Source organism: Puma concolor, chromosome C1 (assembly GCF_028749965.1).
Source record: "Puma concolor isolate L17-30 chromosome C1, mPumCon1.1.hap2, whole genome shotgun sequence".
NCBI lineage: Eukaryota > Metazoa > Chordata > Mammalia > Carnivora > Felidae > Puma > Puma concolor.
The window spans coordinates 6,064,988-6,085,338 of record NC_141674.1 but is presented as its reverse complement, the minus strand read 5'-3'; the positions used below and the strand labels follow the sequence as shown (position 1 = coordinate 6,085,338).

The window sequence follows — 20,351 nt, the reverse complement described above, 5'->3', positions numbered from 1 at the left end:
CACTTACTGGCAAGTACTCGAAGTGTGGCTAGTGTAGACTGAAGAACTGAATTTTTAATTGTATTTAATTTCAGTTATTTTACACAGGCATACGTGGCTACTGGCTACCATATTGGACAGTACAGCCCTGTGTTAATCTCATAAGTGATTCACATGGCTCTGTAATAAATAACATCTGAGGGCATTTCCGCGTGGACAGGCATGTTACAATTTTGTGGACATGTGGTTTTATTTATTTTCTTTTAGAGAAAGTTGGAATGAAAAAGGGAATATAAAGACTCCATTAGTATGTGACATGAAAGTTGCAATTTAAATTTTAAACAAAAAACCCAGGGGTGGCCTGTTTTCGTGTATTTAAGAGAAACATTAATGAGAACCTTATTATTCTGCCTTAATGATCTGTGTTCTTTGATTGTAAGAGGAAAGCATGTTAGTGGATAATGAAAAATGAAGCCTAATTAATAAATGGATTTTGTTCATTCATCAAATATTTGATTGCTTTCAAAGTTAACCATGGTATAATTTCTGCTCCTAGGAATCTAAGCAGAAACAGGAGACCATGCTTATACAGCCAGAGTAGGTTGGTGTGAAGAAAAGAGGTTCTCAGAGGGCTGTGAGAGCCCTTTCGAGGGGTTTGGGGAGTCAGAACAAGCTTCTCTGACAACTGACAGTTCTTCCTATCTCGCAGTACAAACTGAAATACTCCTAGGATCAGCTAGAAGTATTCTAACATAGTGTCTTCTGCAAAATGTGTATCATGCGGTGGGATTCTAGGGATGTGCAGAGCACGGTCTTTGTGTTAGTATCTTCAGTGTTAAGTGCCACATATTGAGCATCCTGTATCTGCTAGGCGTTGTGCAGATTAGTACTTTTACATGGGTTATTTTACTTATTCCTCACAATGACTCCATGGCGTGTGTTGTATTATTATCTTCTTTTTTAATAGATGAAGAAACCAAAGTTTAGACAGAGCAGTTGACTTGCCCACGGTTTAAAGCTAGCAAGGACCAGAGTGTGTTTCTGCTTGTAGAGGTTTACAGAGAAGAATGAGAGGAGACGATATATGAAACACATGAATTACTAAATAACAAGATATTTTACATTAGTAATATATGTTAAGATGCAAAGCTGTAAGATATAGACTATTATTGCAAAAGGAATTCATTAAAGAGGGGCAAGAATAGTATGGCATGGTTTTGGAGGCATTAAGGATTACTTCTCAGATGGCTTGGATTGGACTTGTATGATACATAGTTATTCAACAAATGTTTATTTGCTTTTTTTTAAGTTTATTTATTTGGTGGGGGGGGGGGGGGAGGATGTGGGAGGGACCGAGGGAGAGAGAGAGAAGAAGAGAAGAGAGATCCCAAGCAGGCTCTGTACTATCAGCACAGAGCCTGATGTGGGGCTCAAACTCATGGACCATGAATGAGATCATGACCCGAGCTGAGATCTAGAGTCAGACACTAAGACCAGAGATACTCCCACTGCTTTGGCACCCTATGGTGTTTTTAGGTGTTAAGAGTCTCTTTTTTCCCTGGAGATCCTGATATTCCCCTGCTGTTTGTTAACATTTTAATTTGATATCCCACTTGAGGGAGTGGATTCCTCTCCCTTGCTCACTGGCAGATTCTTTTCCTTAACCCCCTTTGTTCTGTCCCTCTGTTCTTCGGTCCTTTCTTGGTAGAAAGTACCTGACTTGGCTTTATTTAGTCCTTCAGCTTGCCTTCTAAAAGTTTTGTGAAGTGAATCCTTCTTTATATGGTTCTGTAGTTCAAGTTGATGTTGGTCTCTAACATGAGGAGAAAATGACCGGTTGAATAGTTTGGAGAATTTTTCTAAAATCTGATCGGTGATTAAGGGACCAGTTGATGTGGCAGGTATTTGGGGCATCAGTTCCCAACAAGACTTTCTAAGGATTAGTTAAGTGCAGTTAAGTTGAATTTCTATTACTCTTGTCTACAACTCACATCACATACTATTCTAAGGAAGAACAAGAGTTGGCATTGATCTCTCTTTTTTTAATGTTTGTTTATTTTGGGAGAGAGAGCGAGTGAGCACAAGTGCATGTGTGAGTAGGGGAGGGGCAGAGAGAGAGAGAATCCCAAGCAGGCTCTATGCCGTCAGCATGGAACCCAAAGAGGGCCTAGATCTTACGAACTGTGAGATTGTGACCTGAGCCAAAAATCAAGTCGGATGCTTAACTGACTGAGCCACCCAGGTGTGCATCCCCTGTTTTGGGGGGCATTGATCGTTTTTGGAGATGAATTACACTGGACAATATCCTGTGGGTGTTTGATCCTGTTGATAACTAATTTGTTGAATAGTTTTCTTACCTATAGGCTTCTTCAACCCTTTAATAGGACAATATGTGGTGTAAACATTATGAGTACAAGCAATGTGTCCCATACTTACTTTAAACAGAAGGTTTTATTGTGATGGTTGTTTGTTTTGGGCTGCTTGTCAGGGCATCCAGATTTTTATTTTCTTTAGGAATTTGGTTTGGGAAAAGCTGGCGGTATCTATGTTTAGCCCTATAGTCTTCATCTAATGCTCTTTCTGGGCCATCTCATTTAGTATCTGTACATATTAAAGTCTTTGGATTCTTTGTATTTTAGCATTTCCTATATGTTGAAGACTCCCAAGTCCATAACCTTGCCTTGGTCCTCCTGAGCATTTGGGGCTGAGACTATATTTCCAGCTGCCCAGTGGATACCTCAGTCTGGATGGCTATGTAATAGGCAACTGAAACGCAACACTCTTCAAAATTAAAATCTCTTCTCCATTCAGTTACATGCATCATCTTATGGGAACTAGAGATAGAAGCCCTGACATCATCTGCCTCCAGTTTGTCTTTGATTCCATCCGGTAGATTACCAAGCCTAAAATTTATTAGAAAGGCTAATCGTGTCACCAACAAACATGTACCCTGCTGGGTTTTGTTCCTGGTAGAGAGTAGGATTGGCTTAGCGTGGATGTGGTAATGAGGCTCTCTGGATGCTTAGAAATGTCTTCCCTGCTATTGGGGGCTTCTGTGGGTTTTACATTGATGAGAGGAGCTGCTATTTACTATTACTGCCTTTTCTACACAATTCTAAAATTCTGTAGTAGTCTAAAAATGCTTCTTAGTTCATATCATATCCTTTGTTTAAAAAAATATCAAAAGGGACAGACCTATAGGGAAGAAGCAATACACATTGCATCCAGCTGGTTAAAAACAAACAAAACTGTAAATTACCAGTTGTTGAAAATGGCACACATGTCTCTAGGTAGTTAGTCATATTGGTAGTCAGTTTGCAAGTTGCAAAGGAAGCAGGGACAAGAGTAAAGAAAGGGATCCTGTGCGTTTCCCTCAGGTCTCATAGATTTGATCAAATTGACTTTAATTGGAAGTGGCAATTTTTCCATTGAAAGGATTTGAGAAGAAATTCCTCTGTTTTCTGAAGTGAGAAAGAGGATTTCTTTGGAGAATGCTGTTGTAACCTTATGCTCCATTTACATTTCAGCCTTCCAGGTTGCATTTGTCAGTTGCTTTTGAAATTTATGTTCTCTCGTGTTGAATATTGTTGCTTGCACTTTCTAGGTGTTCTTAAAGGTCACTAGAGACTAGAGCGCTTCAATATACGTTTACATTGGGCAATAGACTGAACTTCTGATAGTTTTGTGGTTGTGGATTAGGGAAGGAGTATTTTGCTTGTAGGTTTAATTTTTCCTTGACAACAAAATTGAGGAAATTTGTCAAGGGAACTTGACTTTTGAACAGTTGGGATACAGACCTCATTTAATCTGGCAATTGCTCTGCTGTCTTTTTCTTAAGAGTCTATGAGATGAAAGCTTAGAAAAGAATACCTGTGTGGTATTGATTAAGCCTGCCAACACGTGACCAATATGTCTTGTTAGCAGATGCACTTGCTTCTGGAAGAAATGCAGTGTCTGCCTCCTTCAGTCCTGCTCATTGTTACCGCAGTTACTGTTCATAGGTGTCATCCTTTCACTTGCTTTTTAATATTTAAAAAAAAAAAAAAGCTTTGTTGGAAAAGTTCTGAAGACATAGCTTTTCCTTTTTTTCCCTCCCAGTATTACTTTCCTTCTGATGATAATGTTCAGGTCTATAAATCATAAGGTTTCCTAACAGTCCAGTGGTGGATACAGGGCTGCATTAATAATTTATAAATGTCAGGATGAAGATAAGGGCTCTGGAAAAACCTACAGTTTTGCATATATAATATTTAATAAAATTTACATTTTAAATTGTAATGCAGTAGATCTAATTTGTGTATGTTTTAATATAAACTGATAGCCTTGAGCTTTCTCACTCCATTCTTTAAAGAAACATGATATTTACTTTTTCTCACTTTGATACTTATCTTTTGGAGTCTTTTGTTGCAAATTAATGGGTTTCTTGGCAATGATCTTTCCAAGATCTTGGCAGACACTTGCTTTAGAGAGGTGCCACATTTATATTGGAAAACCCTGACGTAGACTTGAAGGCATTCTCTTTTCCTTCCCAGGTGGACCTGGTCCAAGAGGTAAATGATTTTTTTTATTAGAGAATGTGTTACAAGCTGAGCAGGACTGGGGTTTTTCATGGGTTATGTGGGGCCATTATATCATCCTCTAAAGTTTGTTGTAATAAATAAACTAAGCTACTATATAATAATAGGGACTATTCTTGAATGTTTATCTGTTCTCATCAAGAGGAGGGTGAAAATAAAAAAAAAAAAATATCTTGTCTTCCGTATGAGTTTTTTTCTACGTACTGCTGATCACACATATCCAAGTGTGTGTGTGGTTTTCGTTGTTTTTTTGTTGTTTGTTTTTTGTACACAGAATTAGTATCTGACCTTGAATTAATGGTATTTAAGATTTTTTTGGTAAACATTTAATAGAAAGGCACTGGTATACTCTTAAGCCATTTATATTCTGCCAAGGGACTCTTTGAAAACTGATGGTACAATGGTTTAACGTATTGGGGCCCGAAGCCACGTATGGTATATCTGAATAACCTGAGAGGTTACTGCTGACACCTGCAGTGGGAACTTCAGGTGACACTCTGTAGGTTTGTGCTGTCCCATGCTTCCTTCTACTGTTTCCTTCTTTCCACTTGTAGTTTCTTCATTTTCAGGCTCCATTTGGCTCTGAGTACCCACAGATTTGACTCTTGTGCTTTTCAGCTTTTTGCTGTATATGTCATATATCACTTAACTGCTCTTGGCATCTTGGATGCCCTTCTTGGTCATGGAGAGACTTTAGTGCTGAGAAAAAGCAGTGCTGTCTTCATTGCTGATGAATGATGGCAGCTAGATAATTATATGTAAGAATGCTTATTTTGAAATCTAGACTCTCTTATTGGGCAGTGACCCTTCCCCTCCCTTTATGGTTATTCTTACTCTTAATGTTAATGTAATCAGTCATTTGGTGCCAACAAGTACAGGGAATCTAAAACAGTCAGCTATAGAACATGCGTGTACTGTTCAGATTACCTGGAGTTCATGCTTTTCCCACTGTTCCACATATGTAGAAGATGATATTTGTGTAGCATACTGGGTAAACTGGAAATATTTTGGGAGTGCTTATATGGGACTTTGTGAAAAATTCATTATGACTTCTCAAATATAAGACAGGAAGTAACAGTGAGGGAAGATAATAAACGTTGAATTTGCCTAAAATACCAAATAAAGGTTCTTCCAAATTTCTGTTGGAAAATTTGAGCTTGCTTCTGTGAACCATACATTTTTACATTAGATTCTAGGCATAAAATGACTAGTCAGTTTCTGATGAAGACTTTTCTTATGAACATGTTTTCAAATTCTTGATGATCACCATTAATGAAAGAATTTGTTCATCGCGAAGGAGGTGGCAAATAGAAGAATATTGCATTTTCTCTAGTTGCTGGAAACTTGTCATTAGCTAGAATTTAGTAATTTGAGTGTTTAAAATTCTGTTTCCTGAGTATGATTATCTTTTGTTAATTTATTTATCTTAAAGTTTTTAGTTATTTGTTTATGTTTGAGAGACAGAGAGAGAGCGAGAGAGAGAGAGAGCATGCGCACACACGAGAGTACAAGCAGGAGAGGGGCAGAGATAGAAGACGACATAGAATCTGAGCAGGCTCCAGGCTCTGAGCTGTCAGTACGGAGGCTGACGCAGGGCTCGAACCCCGCAAACCACGAGATCATGACCTGAGCCTAAGTTGGCCACCCAGGCGCCCATATGATTATCTTTTAAATTTGGTGGCACACTTTCCTTTCTTTAATTGATTAATGTAATCACAGTTTTCTTAATCACATAGATTTTTGAATCCAGTTAAACCTTTCATACTACGTATTTAAAAACAATACACCTCCCCCCTCCTTCTTTGACTCACCAATTCTTTAGGATTCCAATTATGACACCAAGTAAACATCACTAATGAGCCTATTACACCTCATGTTTTCTTTCTCTCTTTTCATGTGGACTTTACAGTGTTCAATTCGGGAACTCAGAAATGTTACTTAGCAAAGTTATTTTTTTAATCCAGTAATTCTCTTTTATTAACTTGCAAGGTGAGTATCTTTCAAATAGCATACCCCGCCCCCAGGTCTTCTTTTGGACTGCAGGTGCATTTCCCTTTGAAATGGGGTAGGGGAGTGTTCCCATCTAATGTGTCTTCCTGGAGTGGAAACCAACAAGACTGTAGCAGCCTAGATTTTATTAAATGCAGCTTTTGGTAACATCACTAATCTGGAGTTTTTCTTTAGACACCTTACATATGCTTTGGGTTTCCCTGTGAATAAACCAGTGTATTGTTTTCATTTCTTTCAGGATTTTCAGAACAGGGTCCTTATGCGGTCTTTCCACCATCCCGTCACTGTAGCTTCACTGGTCATTCACAGATTTATTTGGCCTGTCTGTAATATCCTATTTGCTGCAGACTGTTTTCTTGCGACCTTGTGTATTTCATCCGCAGTTGTTAGTTTCAACTGGCCAGTCTCATGGTTGTTGATACTGCCTGTGTGGTGAAGACTAGATTTTTATCTCTAGCCTAGAGCTTTCTAACCTCTCAACTCTAGAGTTCTGTTAGGCATCTCAAATCTAACCTGTTCCAAACAGAATTTCCCATTTTCCTTCTCTGCCCCATATCAGTAAATGACAGCTCTACTTGTCCAGTTGCTCAGGCCCAGATCTGGGCCCCTCCTTTGTCTCATACTACGTCCGATCTGACAACAGATTCTGATGGCTCTCCTTGAACAACGTATCTACAATCTGACCTCTGCCGGTACCTTGCATGCCGCTACCTTGCCTAAATCAATAGTTTCCTAGCCCTACGGCAGCCAGAGAGTGTCTGTTAGAATGTCACTCATTTCCTTTTCTATGCAACTGGCTTTTTCCTCTTACTACTTTAGTAAATGCCCCCAGCTTTCTCTTCATCTCTGGCTTCCTTCTTGCTTTCACTGTTTCAGCCACCTTGGCCTTTTGCTGCTGTCTGGGCATGCTTCTGCCTTGGGCCTTTGTACTTGCTTTTCTCTCTGCCTGGAGTGCCTTCTCCCAGACAACCACACAGCTTGCTCACGTATGTTCTTTAGGTCAGGTGACCCATATCAGTGATTACCTTAAATAAATTAACAGCCCCTCATTCCCTTTGCCCAGCTTTGCTTTTCTCCATAGCACTTACCACCAGGTAATACACTGCTCTTGTTTGTTTATTGTCTGCTCCTTCCCTTCTATACTCTCAGCTCTCTGAGGTTACAGATTGTGTGTATTCTGGTCGCACAAGTATCCGTAGGGACTAGGGCACTTCCTGGCAGTCAGTGGGTACTCAGTAAATATTTGCTGAATTAATGGAACAGTTAACCAAGACTCTGCTCTGGACTTTGTGTTTATTTGCTGATCAGGGTTACAACAGCTGCAACATCTAAGCATTGTGGTCCAGGCCCTGGGACTGACTCCCCGTACTCCCTGCGCACTCACTGGTTGCCGGCATCTGGAACTGAGTAGTTCTGGTGGTTCTGCTTTTCTCTGAATGACATCAGGCTAACAAAGAAGGCAGGGTAACACATTCGGCCAACCTGGAGACAATCACACCCAGTCAGAATAGCTCAGACATAGAAAATGGCAAATTGAGTTTTGATTTAGACTTCTGCTTTTAGTCAGGGCTACCTTTCCTTTTCATCTAAGACTCGGATTCTAAGTGTTTTTAGAAGGATTGCTCCAATGAGTTTTATGTTTCTGTTTCTCCCTTGATATAATTTGTACCCATGGATTAAAAGTGCATTATGAATGCTTTTGGTTTTTCATGTATGTGTGAAGTGTAATTGTATTAACTATAAAATTCACCTTGCCATTACCTTTTGTCAAATGCTGAGAGCTTAAGTGACATGGTTGTGAATTACTTTGCATCTTGGAGCTCTGCAGACTGAAAGCAACCCTGTCCAGTTTACCTGCTTCAGAACATGTCACGCACAGGTGTAAGCCTGAGCACATACTACTGCATGTTAAAGATTATTGTGGTCCAGGGCCGCCTGGGTGGTTTAGTTGGTTAAGCGGGCTGACCCTTGATTTCGGCTCAGGTCATGATCTCACAGTTCGTGAGTTTGAACCCCTTATTGGGCTCTGTGCTCATGGCGCAGAGCCTGCCTGGGATTCTTCTCTCTCTTCCTTCCTTTCTCTCTACCCTTCCCTGACTCGTGCTTTCTCTCTCTTTCTCAAAAATAAACTTAAACAAACAAAAAGATGATTGTGGTCCAAAGAAAGTTTCTCTCATTCTTAGCATTACATGAGATAAAACTTCTCCTTCTATGTGTTCATTAACTATACATTTACAGCTTTAAAGGGTGGTTTTACTCAATTACAGAGTAATAGCTTATCCTTCTTTTAGCCAGATGTATCTTTTTTCTTGACTGCAGTAAAGCTTTGAGCTTTTTCTTATTAGTTTGTAACATTGCTGTTTGTGTGTTTTAGCATCTTTTTTCTTAACTGCAGTAAAGTTTTGAGTTTTTTCTTACTAGTTTGTAAAATCGCTGTTTGTGTGTTTCAACAGCTGTATTGAAATATAATTCACTTATAATTTACCCATTTAAAGTATACAATTTAATGGCTTTAATATATCACAGATAGGTGTAACTATCACCACAGTCAATTCTAGAACATTTTTTATCACCCCTAAAAGAAATCCTGTAACCATAACCGTCATTCCCTGCCCTGTCCCCCGCTTCCTTGGCAACCATTAATCTGCTTTCTCTGTGGATTTGCCTTTTCAGGACATTTACTATAAATGGGGTCATATGATATGTGGTCTTTTGTGACTGGCTTTTTTTTGCATGTCATAATGTTTTCCAGGTTTTGTATCCATGTTGTATCAGTATTTCATTTCTTGTAATTGCTGAATAATGTTCTGTTGTACGGATATACCATATTGTAGTTCTCCATCTGCTTCGTTTTTTCTTTATGGCCTTGCTTTGGGCAAGTGAGCTTAGGAATTCTATCCCCTTTCACATCAGGGGCTTGAATTCATAGGCATTTGGTTTCCCTTGTACTTGGCATTGTGGACATCAGGTTTTCTCTTCAGTTGTATGATAACAGAAGCATCCACTTGGCCCCACAATCAGGCAACTCACCAATGAGTAATATTACCCCCAACAATCTTCAGGGCTTGCCAGAAAACATCAAGATTTTCAGGATATGTTACTTCTGTTTTCCTAATTCAGCTTTAGACACCTGTGTAATTACTATTTCAGGCAGTGCTTTGAATTAGTCTAGCTTATTTCAGAGAACAAAGAACATGCCATCTTACAGTTTTTGTAATGGTGTTAGCTTTATGGATTGCGTGTTAGTCAAGCATAATTATGAATAAAGCAACACAGATGTTTAACCCCTTGAAATCTCTGTGATAGACAAATAATTTTATTTCTTTAAAGCAGTGGTTCTCCTTTGTAAGCAGTTTTGCTTCCCAGATGATATGTGGCGATATTTGGAGTTCTTTTTTATTGTCCTGACTGGAGCAGTGGGTTGTGCTGTTAGGATCTACCATGGGTAGAGACCAGGGATAATGCACAGGACGGCGGACAGCTTCCACACAACAAAGAATGATCTGACCCCAAATGTTTATCTTGCCACAGTTGAGTAGGCCTGGTTTAGAGTGACGGTGAATTTTCCTTAACCCACTGAGCAGCAGAGACACAACTGTAGGTAGTGTGCAAAGTAAAAAATTCTGTGTGGATTTGGCAGAATTTCACATTTAACAGTATAGGACAACGATTGCTTATATTAAATGAGTTTGTGTGTTCTTTAAAGAAAAGGATGATGGGTTGATTGGTTATTTGTTTTCTCGTTTATGTATGGAAACCTGCTTAGGCACCTCATGTTTTGGAATTCCTTACTCCTACTTCAAATAAGAAGATTGGATATTGTTTGTTATTTAATTTTAATTGAGCTGTTAATTGTAATCTAGAGTTTTGCTGTTCTAGGTGCTTTCCAAACCTTTTGTAGGTCCTGTGTTTTGTTATTCTGTCTTTTTGGAAGAAATTAATATATTTGTCAGAGTCCACTCATCTTCATTCTTTCAGTTCTCCCCCCAAGTTTCTGAGGGGGGAAGCGTTCCTTTAAGCATTACATCCACTTCTGAATAAGGGGCGTTCATTCTGTGCTTCCTTATGTTTTGGTGCCACAAAGTTCCCTCTCCGAATTTGGCTAGTACATCCCATCTCCATTGTGCAGATTCTTCGAATAAGACGTGTGCTCTAGGGATGAGGGTACGAACTCAGGATTGATGGGAGTTTAAATATTCATTAACCCCAAGTGTAGAGAATCGTGGGAGGGGCATGTGTAGCCAGCCATTTGCCTGTACGGTTGGGTTTGTCTGGGGGAAGAACTTCACAACCTGCTTCTAGTACTACATCACTTTTAGATAAAACACAGTCTTACCTCTGCCAGGGTTCACAGATCTGCTGGCCCCATATTTCTTGGGCAGTTTTCTTAGGTCTTCCATGTTGGGACCATCTCCTTTTGCTCCTAAAGGAGAATGGTAAATGCAGAAATGGCAAAGGCAGATGTTCTTGAGGTGCTTTGGTTCCTGATCTAGTTAGACTTGCAGAGAGTGGATTTGAAAGCAAGCTTGTATGGATTGGACTAACACCTCTTAATGGCAAATACCTCCAGCCAGGCAAGGTGAATGTTCCCAAAATGCTGTTTTCATCTCAAGGGCCTACAGTGACACCCTTTGGATAGCTTGGCTTTTAAGGACGGGTAATTTAAGGCAATATGGCCTTATGGTTAAGAGTCTAGGCTCTGGAGTCAGTGGCCTGGGTTCATATTCTAGATCTAACACATAGTTGTGTGATTTTTGGTCAGCTTGCTCAGCCTGTCTGTGCTTGCTTTTGCTTTGGGAAAATGTACATAACAACAGTACCTACTGAATGGGGTTAGGTTGATCATATGACCTGTTTTTTTCATGAATAATTAAAAACAATTTTTTTAAATGTTTGTTTATTTTTTGAGAGAGATTTGGACAGAGTGTGAGGAGGGGAAGGGCAGAGAGAGAGCGGAAAACACAGAATCCGAAGCAGGCTCCAGGCTCCGAGCTGTCCGCGCAGAGCCCGACGCGGGGCTCGAACCCACAGACCGTGAGATCGTGACCTGAGCCGAGGTCGGACGCCTAACTGACTGAGCCCCCCAGGCACCCCTGTCCTAGTAACTTCAACTGAGATTGTGGTGTTGGAGGCGTCCTGAAGTAGAGGAGCTTGAGAGAAACTTACGAGGCAACGGTGACGGGATTTGTCGACGTCAGGGTGAAAGGTGGGCAGTAAAGATGCTGCCTCTCTTGCGTAGCGAGGATGGGCAGGGGAACTAGTCACCGGGAGAGACCATCTAGAAGAGGGGCTCACTTGGGGCCAGAGTGTGCCTTCAGTTTGGATATGCTGGGGACACTTTGGAGACCTCCAGGAGGAGACTTCAGGTGGACAGTCTTCACTCTGCCGAGGTTTGGTAGACACATTTGGGGATCACCTGTGTGCATGTGGTGTGTGTGGACCAACGGAAGTGTAGGAGATTGGCCAGGATGGGCGTTGGGAGGAGGGGGCCCCTGCACAGGGCCCTGTGGGACTCCTGCACTGGCTGGCCTGGCTGGGGGCCAAGGGTCAGGCAGGTAGGCTCAGGAGAGGACCGTGCCAGGTAAGCCAAAGGCAAAAAGCCTTTCCAGAAGGAGGGTGTGTGGTCAGCCCTCTCAGGGGATGCTGAATGGCCAGATGGTAATGAGGTGGACTTGATAACAGAGAGGAAATGGCTTTAGTGGGAGTTGTTTCAGTGAACATGTGATAGGTAGGCATGGTTCTTGTCAGGTGGTGGAGAAAGGACACAGGTTAACAACAGATGACGTGGGGCGCTTGGGTGGCTCAGTTGGTTAAGTGTCTGATTTTCGACTCAGGTCATGATCTCACGGTTCGTGGGTTTGAGCCCCGCATCGGGCTCTGTGCTGACAGCTCAGAGCCTGGATGGAGCCTGCGTTGGATTCTGTGTCTCCCTCTCTCTCTGCTTCTCCTGCTTGCACTCTGTCTCTCTCTTTCTCTCTCTCTCTCAAAAATAAAAAATAAACATTAAAATTTTTTTTAAAAAATTAAAAAAAACAGTGATGACAGTAGTGGGATCCGCGAGGGTCCTTTTATAGGCAGGATGGGGAACAGTGGGAGTCTGGACTCTGTCTGGGAGCCTTCCTGGAGTTGGGCAGCAGAAATGCCTGAGGGCCTGAATTTGAGCTGAGGTTAGGTAGACCGAGGGGAGGGGACGATTATTCTGAGCAGAGAGGTTCCTGAGATGGAAGGAAGTGTTTTGAGGTAGCTGGAGCATACATACAGGAGAGGTGGCGATGGGGCTAGACAAGTGAAGGGACAGTCAGGATGTGAAGGTCCCTGCAGTCTTTGGAAAGAGGTGATGGATAGTGAATTGCACTTTAAGGGCTGAATTGTGTTGTGTGAATTGTATCTCTATAAAGTTTGTTTTAAAAAAGTGGTGCGGTTGTCAGAGCTGCTGGCTGGTTGCACTGCAGGATGAATTGGAAGGAAGGCAAAAACAATTTTAGTCACAGAGACCAGTTAGAAGGCAGTTGTATTAATCTATGCGAAAGATGATGGCTTTTTACATTTCATCTGGTGCAACGGATAAATCAGAGATTCGGCATGTGATTGGGAGACCCGAAGAGCTGAGCAAAATGCCTGGTGTGTGGTTAGGCATGTGACAAACATAAATATTTCTTGCTCTGGTTCAATGAGGAAGAATTATGTGTACTTCACTAGCTGCATTTGGTGAGTCAAGTGTCCTGCAGAATCTGGCTTGAGTAAGTGAGATGATTGGAATTCAGGGAGTGAAAAGTCAGGAGGGAGAGGCAAGTTTTCATGGATAAGTGAGTTTTACATGATCCCAGAGAGGATCTGTTTGAAATTTTGTTATTTGTAGTCAATTTTACACGATCTGGTTCTTAATTGTGCGGTAGAACCCCCCCACTTCCCCGCAAGAGAAGATAAGTTCTTGAGGGTATGGATGGTGTTGGGCTCCATTTATGTCTTGCATGGCACAGTGTACTATTGGGGATTATCTACTGTTGAGAGTTTACATTTGTAGAGCGCTTTGCAATCTGTGAGCGCATCTCCATATGGTATGCTTAATTAACTTAATCCTTACAGCAGCTCTTGTGGCGTGGCTAGCTGTCTTCCCCGTTTTACAGCAGGGAAGCGGATTCAGAGAGGTAGAGCGATTTGCCCAAGGCAGGACAGCACATGGCACTGCCAAGAACTTGGGTCTTGGCTTCTCAGCCCAGTTCTGTGCTGGGCCTGACCTTCTGGGACCTGCTTGGATAGTATCAGGAAGTGGGTTTCTTAAGTGCGGTTTCGTCCCTGAGCGTGACTGAATTTTTAGGTTTTTATCTGCATCGGCTCGGATCGGTAGTGAGGTGTTTGCAGGTGGGTTGTTGGCTTGATTTTGAAGGGGCGAGCGATGTTTGTACGGAAGGTGCGGTCACCTGAAGTCAGAAAGAGTGCTTCCGTATCACCGACTCTTGAAGGCCTTGGACTCTGATTAGCGGAAGACAGAGCCAGGCCGGCTGCCCGGATTTAGCAGTTGAGATGAGATGACGAAGCACAACCTGATGAGTGTGGAAACCAGTGAGAGGAGGATGTGTTTGCCACGAGTCCTAGGGGTGTTGCCTTTGGAAATGTGAGTTGTAAGTCTGTTTTGAAGATCCTCTCCACTCCAGCACGAGCAGTACATGTTTTTGTGGGCTTAAAAAATTTTTCTCAGAAAAACTATTCACCTTCGCTTCCTTGGTGACATCACACAATCTCGTGGCTTTCAAAACTAAATTAAAAAGTAAGTTTTTGTCTCCAGCCTGGACCTCTGAAAATCTTCATGTGGTTTTTATAGGCTTCTCAAACTCTGCATGTTCATACCTGAGCTCCTGATCTTCCTTCCAGAACTTGCGTAACGTCAGCTTCATTCACCCAGTGGCTCATGCCAGAAAGCTTGGGGTTATTCCTGACTTCTTTCTCTCACACCTCACCTCCCGGTTTGTCAGCACATCCTGTTTGACCCTTATCTTAAAGATACATAGAAAACAGGACTTGTCCCCTCTCTGCCACCACCATGCCAGTCTGCCCCAGCTGCCTTCGCCGCTTACCTGGCCTGTTGTAGCCAGCCGCCTCCCTGGCCGGTCTTAGTGCTGCAACACGTGCATCCCTTCAGGATTTTTCTCACTGGCCAGAGTGATCTTGAACAGAAGTCAGATCATGTCTTCTTGCTCTGTTGCTCAGATCCCCGCAGTGGCTCAAGTGTCATTCGAGTCACTGCATGTCACATCATGGCACTTGAGTAAGGGCATCAAAGTTCTTACTCTGGCCTACAGGCCAGGATCCAGCCCCCCCACCCCTCGCCCCCATCTCCTCTCCAGCTGCTTCTCTCTTTCTCATACCACTGCAGCCTCCTATGTCCTGAGTGTGCCCAGCTCACTCTTGCCTCTGGACATTTGCACCTGCTTTCCCTCAGCTGGAATGCTCTCCCTTCGTGTGTCCTTAGGGCGTTTTCTCTAAATGTCTTGCTCGGGGCAAACCCTGAGGGCTTCCCTGACCATCATTTAAAATTGCAATGTACCCATACTCTATGTCCCCTTTGGATTCCCCATGTAAGATCTTTTCATGTACTATATATATATATGTATATATTACTCTTTTGGGTATGATTCTTTTCCCCACTCCCTAAAACATAAATGCCACGAGGGCAGGGAGTTTGTGGTTCTTTGCTACTCTCCTCACACCTAGAACGGTAACTAGTACACAGTAGGGGTTTGGTAGACATTTGTTCTGTGAATAAATGAAGATTGTTGTGAATCTGAACATGTTATAGAGTAGATTTTCTCTCGTGTTATTTGTTACAATATGTTATACTGCTTTCTGTTCAAGTGGGTGGAGCAGTGGATTGACAGAGACACTTTCAACGTTTTTGTCTTTCTTAGTGGACAAGAATTTCTTTTCTGGAAGCGAAGGGCAAAGACAGGTTTCCTAAATCTGTCTGTGTGAATTATCAGCCTGGATGCCTGTGGGAAAAGTTAGCACCTATGAAGAGCTGGTGACCCTGGGAACATAGATTGTAACCTGAGGAGTAGGTTGTTCAGGTTGGATGGGGTTTACCTGTAGGACTGCTTTCCCTTTGGAAGAATCGTTGGGTGTATGGCTTTGTGCACACGATCTCTTCTCAGTTGCCCTTCCGTAGTCTGTAAAGTGGGGACGGTGACTTCTGTCTGGTTCACTTCACTGAGTTGAGAAAAAGAACTGAGCGAGATCATGGCAGGAGTCTGCTGTGAAGCCGGTGTTGTTCACAAAAACGCTGTTGTTGTAATGGTAAATCTTTTCTAGCAAATTGAAGTGACAACTACCCTTCTCAGTGCCATCTGGCTTCTCTCTGGGTCCCTTTCCTTAAATGTCACATTATTGTTGTATGTTGGTCATTGTGAGATGAAGCTCAGAAAAATTATGATTAGTATGGGAAATGCAGAGGGAAAAAAATATCCCCACTGCACTGTATTTTAGAGCCAAATGTAAATGGTAATTGCCTTTTGTTTTGGATTATCACTGTTCTTAGTTACCTGAAAGTTGGATACACACACGGGATTTCATTTTGTGGATGCTTTCTCTGTTTTTTCTTGAATTTTTCTTTCTTGCTTACTCTTGGCAGAAGCAACTCAAATTTCATTGTAAATAGAAGCTAGTATATGATTTTGTAGGGAGTGGTGTTGGATGTATAATTTGGACTTACTATTTTTTTCCTTTTTGAGTGCTGAAATAATATTTTTACATAATTTTCTGGTTATCTTCTTAACCCTGGAGAGAATGGTCTTTTTCTTAAATTCATCAGATGTCTGTCCTGAAATACATCTGCGAGGTTTTCAGCCTAAGCCCTTGTTCTTTCGGATTCCTGGGAGACCTTGGTATGTTTTTCAGTGTCAAAGAGGAATGTTTTAACAACGGCGTTAGCTGATAGTTTTCTTTCTTGCATGATTGGCTTGTTCATGCTTTAACTTAAGCCCAGTGGAGAAAGTAATATGTCTCTTTGAGTATTTTCAATTGCTAGCACTAGTGGCCTACAGGGACTTAGGAGTTTATTACTGTCTGTTTAGCAGATGATTCATACGGGCAGAACTTTTGCAGGCACTAAGATAATTTTTCATTTTCTTAAAATATGTTTAGAAAATGGAAATCCTATCTAGAAGCATATTTCCCGTGTAGAAGGAAGCAATCTAGGTTTGTGCTACATGCTTTCCCCCTTCTGACTCTGTTTTAAATGATCAGCTTTATTTGCTCCTTCATGGGTCTGTCTCCCATAGGTGGTTGTGAACATTTTTTATTTTCTCGAATGCCTAAGGATAGTTGAGGTGCTTATGGAAAGGTCTTCTCTGGTGTCAGATTTGACCTAAGAGCTTTGGAGAGAGTATATGATACTTTTTATGGTTTTGGCGTGACCGAAGAGAATTTTCTCTGTGTCTAAGGCATGTAATTGCAAGCTGATTTGTTTGTTGCTGTCTAAGTAAAGAGGACCGATCTTTTGTTTGTTTGCATATGTTGTTTCTTATCCGGCCCTAGTAACACGAGAAACAGATGGTTCTCATATTGATCAGTTTGCTTTTTTGGCATTAGAGCATTGAGGGCGAGGACTCTTGAGTTCTTCCGTCATTGTATCTTCAGTTCCGAACACCTGGCACATAGATAGTGTTAAGTACAGATTGTTGAGCAAATGAAAGAAGATGATACAGGACTGCAAAAGATAAATTACTGGCGATTATGACTGTCCAAAAACTGACTGGTAAACAAAACAGTCTGTGTCCATCTGTTGTCCTCCCCCCCCCCCCCCATAACATTTTTGTTAAGAACCGTGTTGGGTTGGAATTTGGGACTCTGTCTTCTCATTGTAAAGTCTTAAGAACGTCAGGCTTTCTTTGTTGGGTTTAGTTCTAGGGAGGAGTTTATTAGGGAAATTACTAAGAGTGGAAATTTGGAAGAATGTAAAAACTACCTAATATTCCCTAAAGATGGAAGATTGTTTTTGGAAGCTGTTATGTTTTGTTCAGACAGAGATAATGTATCTTCAGAGGTACCATTTTTCATGGAAAATAAATAGAATAGTAGACTTCGAAGATGGGAAAAGGTACATTGAAGGCAAAAGAATCTTGTTTTGCGGTCATCACTTTTGTTTGCGTCCACACTTGGTTTATTCTTGAGAGGAGCTCTGGAAATTTGGAGTGTGGCTAGAAAGTTTTCCGAAGATAGTACCCTGTGAGAGACATCTTGAGACATGTTTTGAGTCTGTCCAGATTATTGGTTTTCCAGGTGGAAATAATTTTAGTATATAGGTTCTTGCCCTTTCAAATTAATATTGTGGGTTATGAAGCTCCTTTTGGATAATTGTACCCATTGTATGTTTTCTACTAGGGTACATTTCACTTTTTCCTTAAAAAGAAGAAAACAGTTGGTGTACAGAAAGTGTGGTTTACTAGTATGCATTCAGACGTTTTCATTTTTGGTGCGGTAGTAAATCCCAAACCATATGCTAGCTGAGACCAAAACTGCATATAATTAAACTTTGTGTCATTTGTCCTACCTTTTTTCCTGTGGCCCATGAGAAGTTTTTAGGGCTAAAACGCAAGTAAGAGATTAATTTAACAAAACACCAAACATATGAGAAAATGTTAAAGTAAAATCCTTTTCTTTCTCTCTTTTCTTGCCTAGCGTTTTTGAAGCATTGGGGTAGTTGGAGTGGTTGGATTTTCCCTGGAATTGAGTGAGAAATTCAGAAGACTGAAGCCCAGGCTTACTGTCTACCTTTCACGGAGGCCTAGCCGTGAGAGGACAGAAGAAGGCACGTGGCGAATCATGACAGCTGACAAAGACAAAGACAAAGACAAAGAGAAGGACCGGGACCGAGATCGGGACCGAGAGAGAGATAAACGAGACAAAGCAAGAGAGAGTGAGAATTCAAGGCCACGCAGGAGCTGTACCTTGGAAGGAGGAGCCAAAAATTATGCCGAGAGCGATCACAGTGAAGATGAGGATAATGACAACAATAGTGCCACCACGGAGGAGTCCACCAAGAAGAACAAAAAGAAACCACCGAAAAAAAAATCTCGCTACGAAAGGACAGATACCGGCGAGATAACATCCTACATCACCGAGGATGATGTTGTCTACAGACCAGGAGGTAAGCAGCGTTGCATTTGGCCTTCACAGTGTTTGTGCTGGAGAAGGACATCAGCATTCACGTGCCACTTTACGTGGTAGGGACGGCAGGGGACCCAGAAAAGGAGATGGTAGTTTGGGGTAGGAGACATCAAGGTAGGAAACACACTGACCCACTTTTGGGCAGTTGGGTCCGCTGGCTTCTTGCTTGTGTCGGCCTCAACTTGGTCTTCTGTGCTCGCTGTGCACGTCAGTTCTTTCCTTGGGTCCCCTCCTGCTGCTTCTCTCCCTTCACCGTCTACTCAGTACATTTCATCTTTTCATTTCCTCCTTGCTTTTTATCTTCAAACACAGGGCAGTGGTGACCCTGCAGAATAGAATACCTGGTGGGGCAAGTAAACTTTAAGATTCTTAGAAGCAGGGTGTTTCATATTGGCCACGGGAGTGAGCAGAAGCTCAGGAAATATTTGGAAAGACCTTTAAACCAAAGTAAATTTCTCCTGATAACCTCCTTTTCCAAGGCACTGAGCTTCAGGATCTCTGACCAATAATAATAGATGAAGACAACTAACTTGCTTTGTTTTCCAGATAATTTCCTATAGTTTACTCAGTATGTTGAGGTTCAAGGTATTGTTCAGAGAGAGACGGACCCAGCTTTCAGATGAGATGCAGGGAAACCAGTGCATGAGAACCTGCGGACGCCAGCAAAACTTTCCTTTTTCACGTAATGTGGTGTTTGTGTTCAGGTACTTTTCTTACAGAAGTCCGTAACGCTAGCTACAATCATTTTGTTTGAATTACAATGCTGAGCAGTGACATGAATTTCATAGGAGATGGAATTAAGAATTAAAAGCCTCCTGGTTGGAGGGTTTAGGGTTAGGGTGCCTGGGTGGCTCAGTCGGTTGAGTGTCCAGTGTTTGATTTTGGCTCAGGTTATGATCCCAGGGTCGTGGGATTGAGCCCCATGTCGGGCTCTGGGCTGAGTGTGGAGCCTGCTTGAGGTTCTGTCTGTCTCTCACTCCCCCCCCCCCCCCCAAAAGACTCCGGTTTGCTGTTTTTCCAGGAAAGGGAGATTGAAGAAATGATGTTATGTCGTTAACCTGATGCCGTTGTTTTACTGAGGAGTGCCGTCACTTTGCTGAACTTTGCATGAAGTACTGGAATTTTTCCTTGTGTAGGAGTTTGTTTTGAATTTCCAAAGATAATCAAGATTAGAACTTACACAGCTACACTTGTAGTCACAGCTACAATTTATTGGTTGATGAGTGACTGAGAAGATATTTATGTGATGTAAAAGTGATCAGCGTTAGGTTTCAGAGAAGTCAGGGTTCTGCTGCGGAGATAGAGTCCCGATCGAGTCACGTGTCGGTTATACTGCTGTCTGTGTCTGTGATTTTACAGACTTAGGTATTGCACAGTAAAAATTTCTGAGCCACTGAAGAATATCTCATTATAGAGTTACCATAGATAACTTGTTGTGGGCCTGTTCGGTTCTAAATCATGAGAAAGGAATAGAATGTGTTAACTTCTTTAGGTACGGATTATAGTATCGTAACTTAAAAATAGGGAAAGATCTGGGGCTCGGTTGGTTAAGTGTCTTGACTCTTGGTTTTGGCTCAAGTCATGATCTTGATCTCACGGTTTGTGAGTTTGAGCCCCACGTCG

The 20,351-nt window shown here is 41.8% G+C and overlaps 1 protein-coding gene across 5 annotated transcripts in view; it reads left to right on the top strand.

The window, feature by feature from the left end:
• RERE (arginine-glutamic acid dipeptide repeats) overlaps nucleotides 1-20,351 on the top strand; it is a 423,431-nt gene that overhangs the window by 144,095 nt on the left and 258,985 nt on the right. For all 5 annotated transcript variants that reach the window (XM_086715575.1, XM_086715574.1, XM_086715568.1 and 2 more), the window contains exon 2: nucleotides 18,240-18,708. In XM_086715575.1, coding sequence (XP_086571701.1) covers nucleotides 18,384-18,708 — 325 coding nt within the window. In that variant the 5' untranslated portion in view covers nucleotides 18,240-18,383. The remainder of the gene's footprint in view (nucleotides 1-18,239; nucleotides 18,709-20,351) is intronic.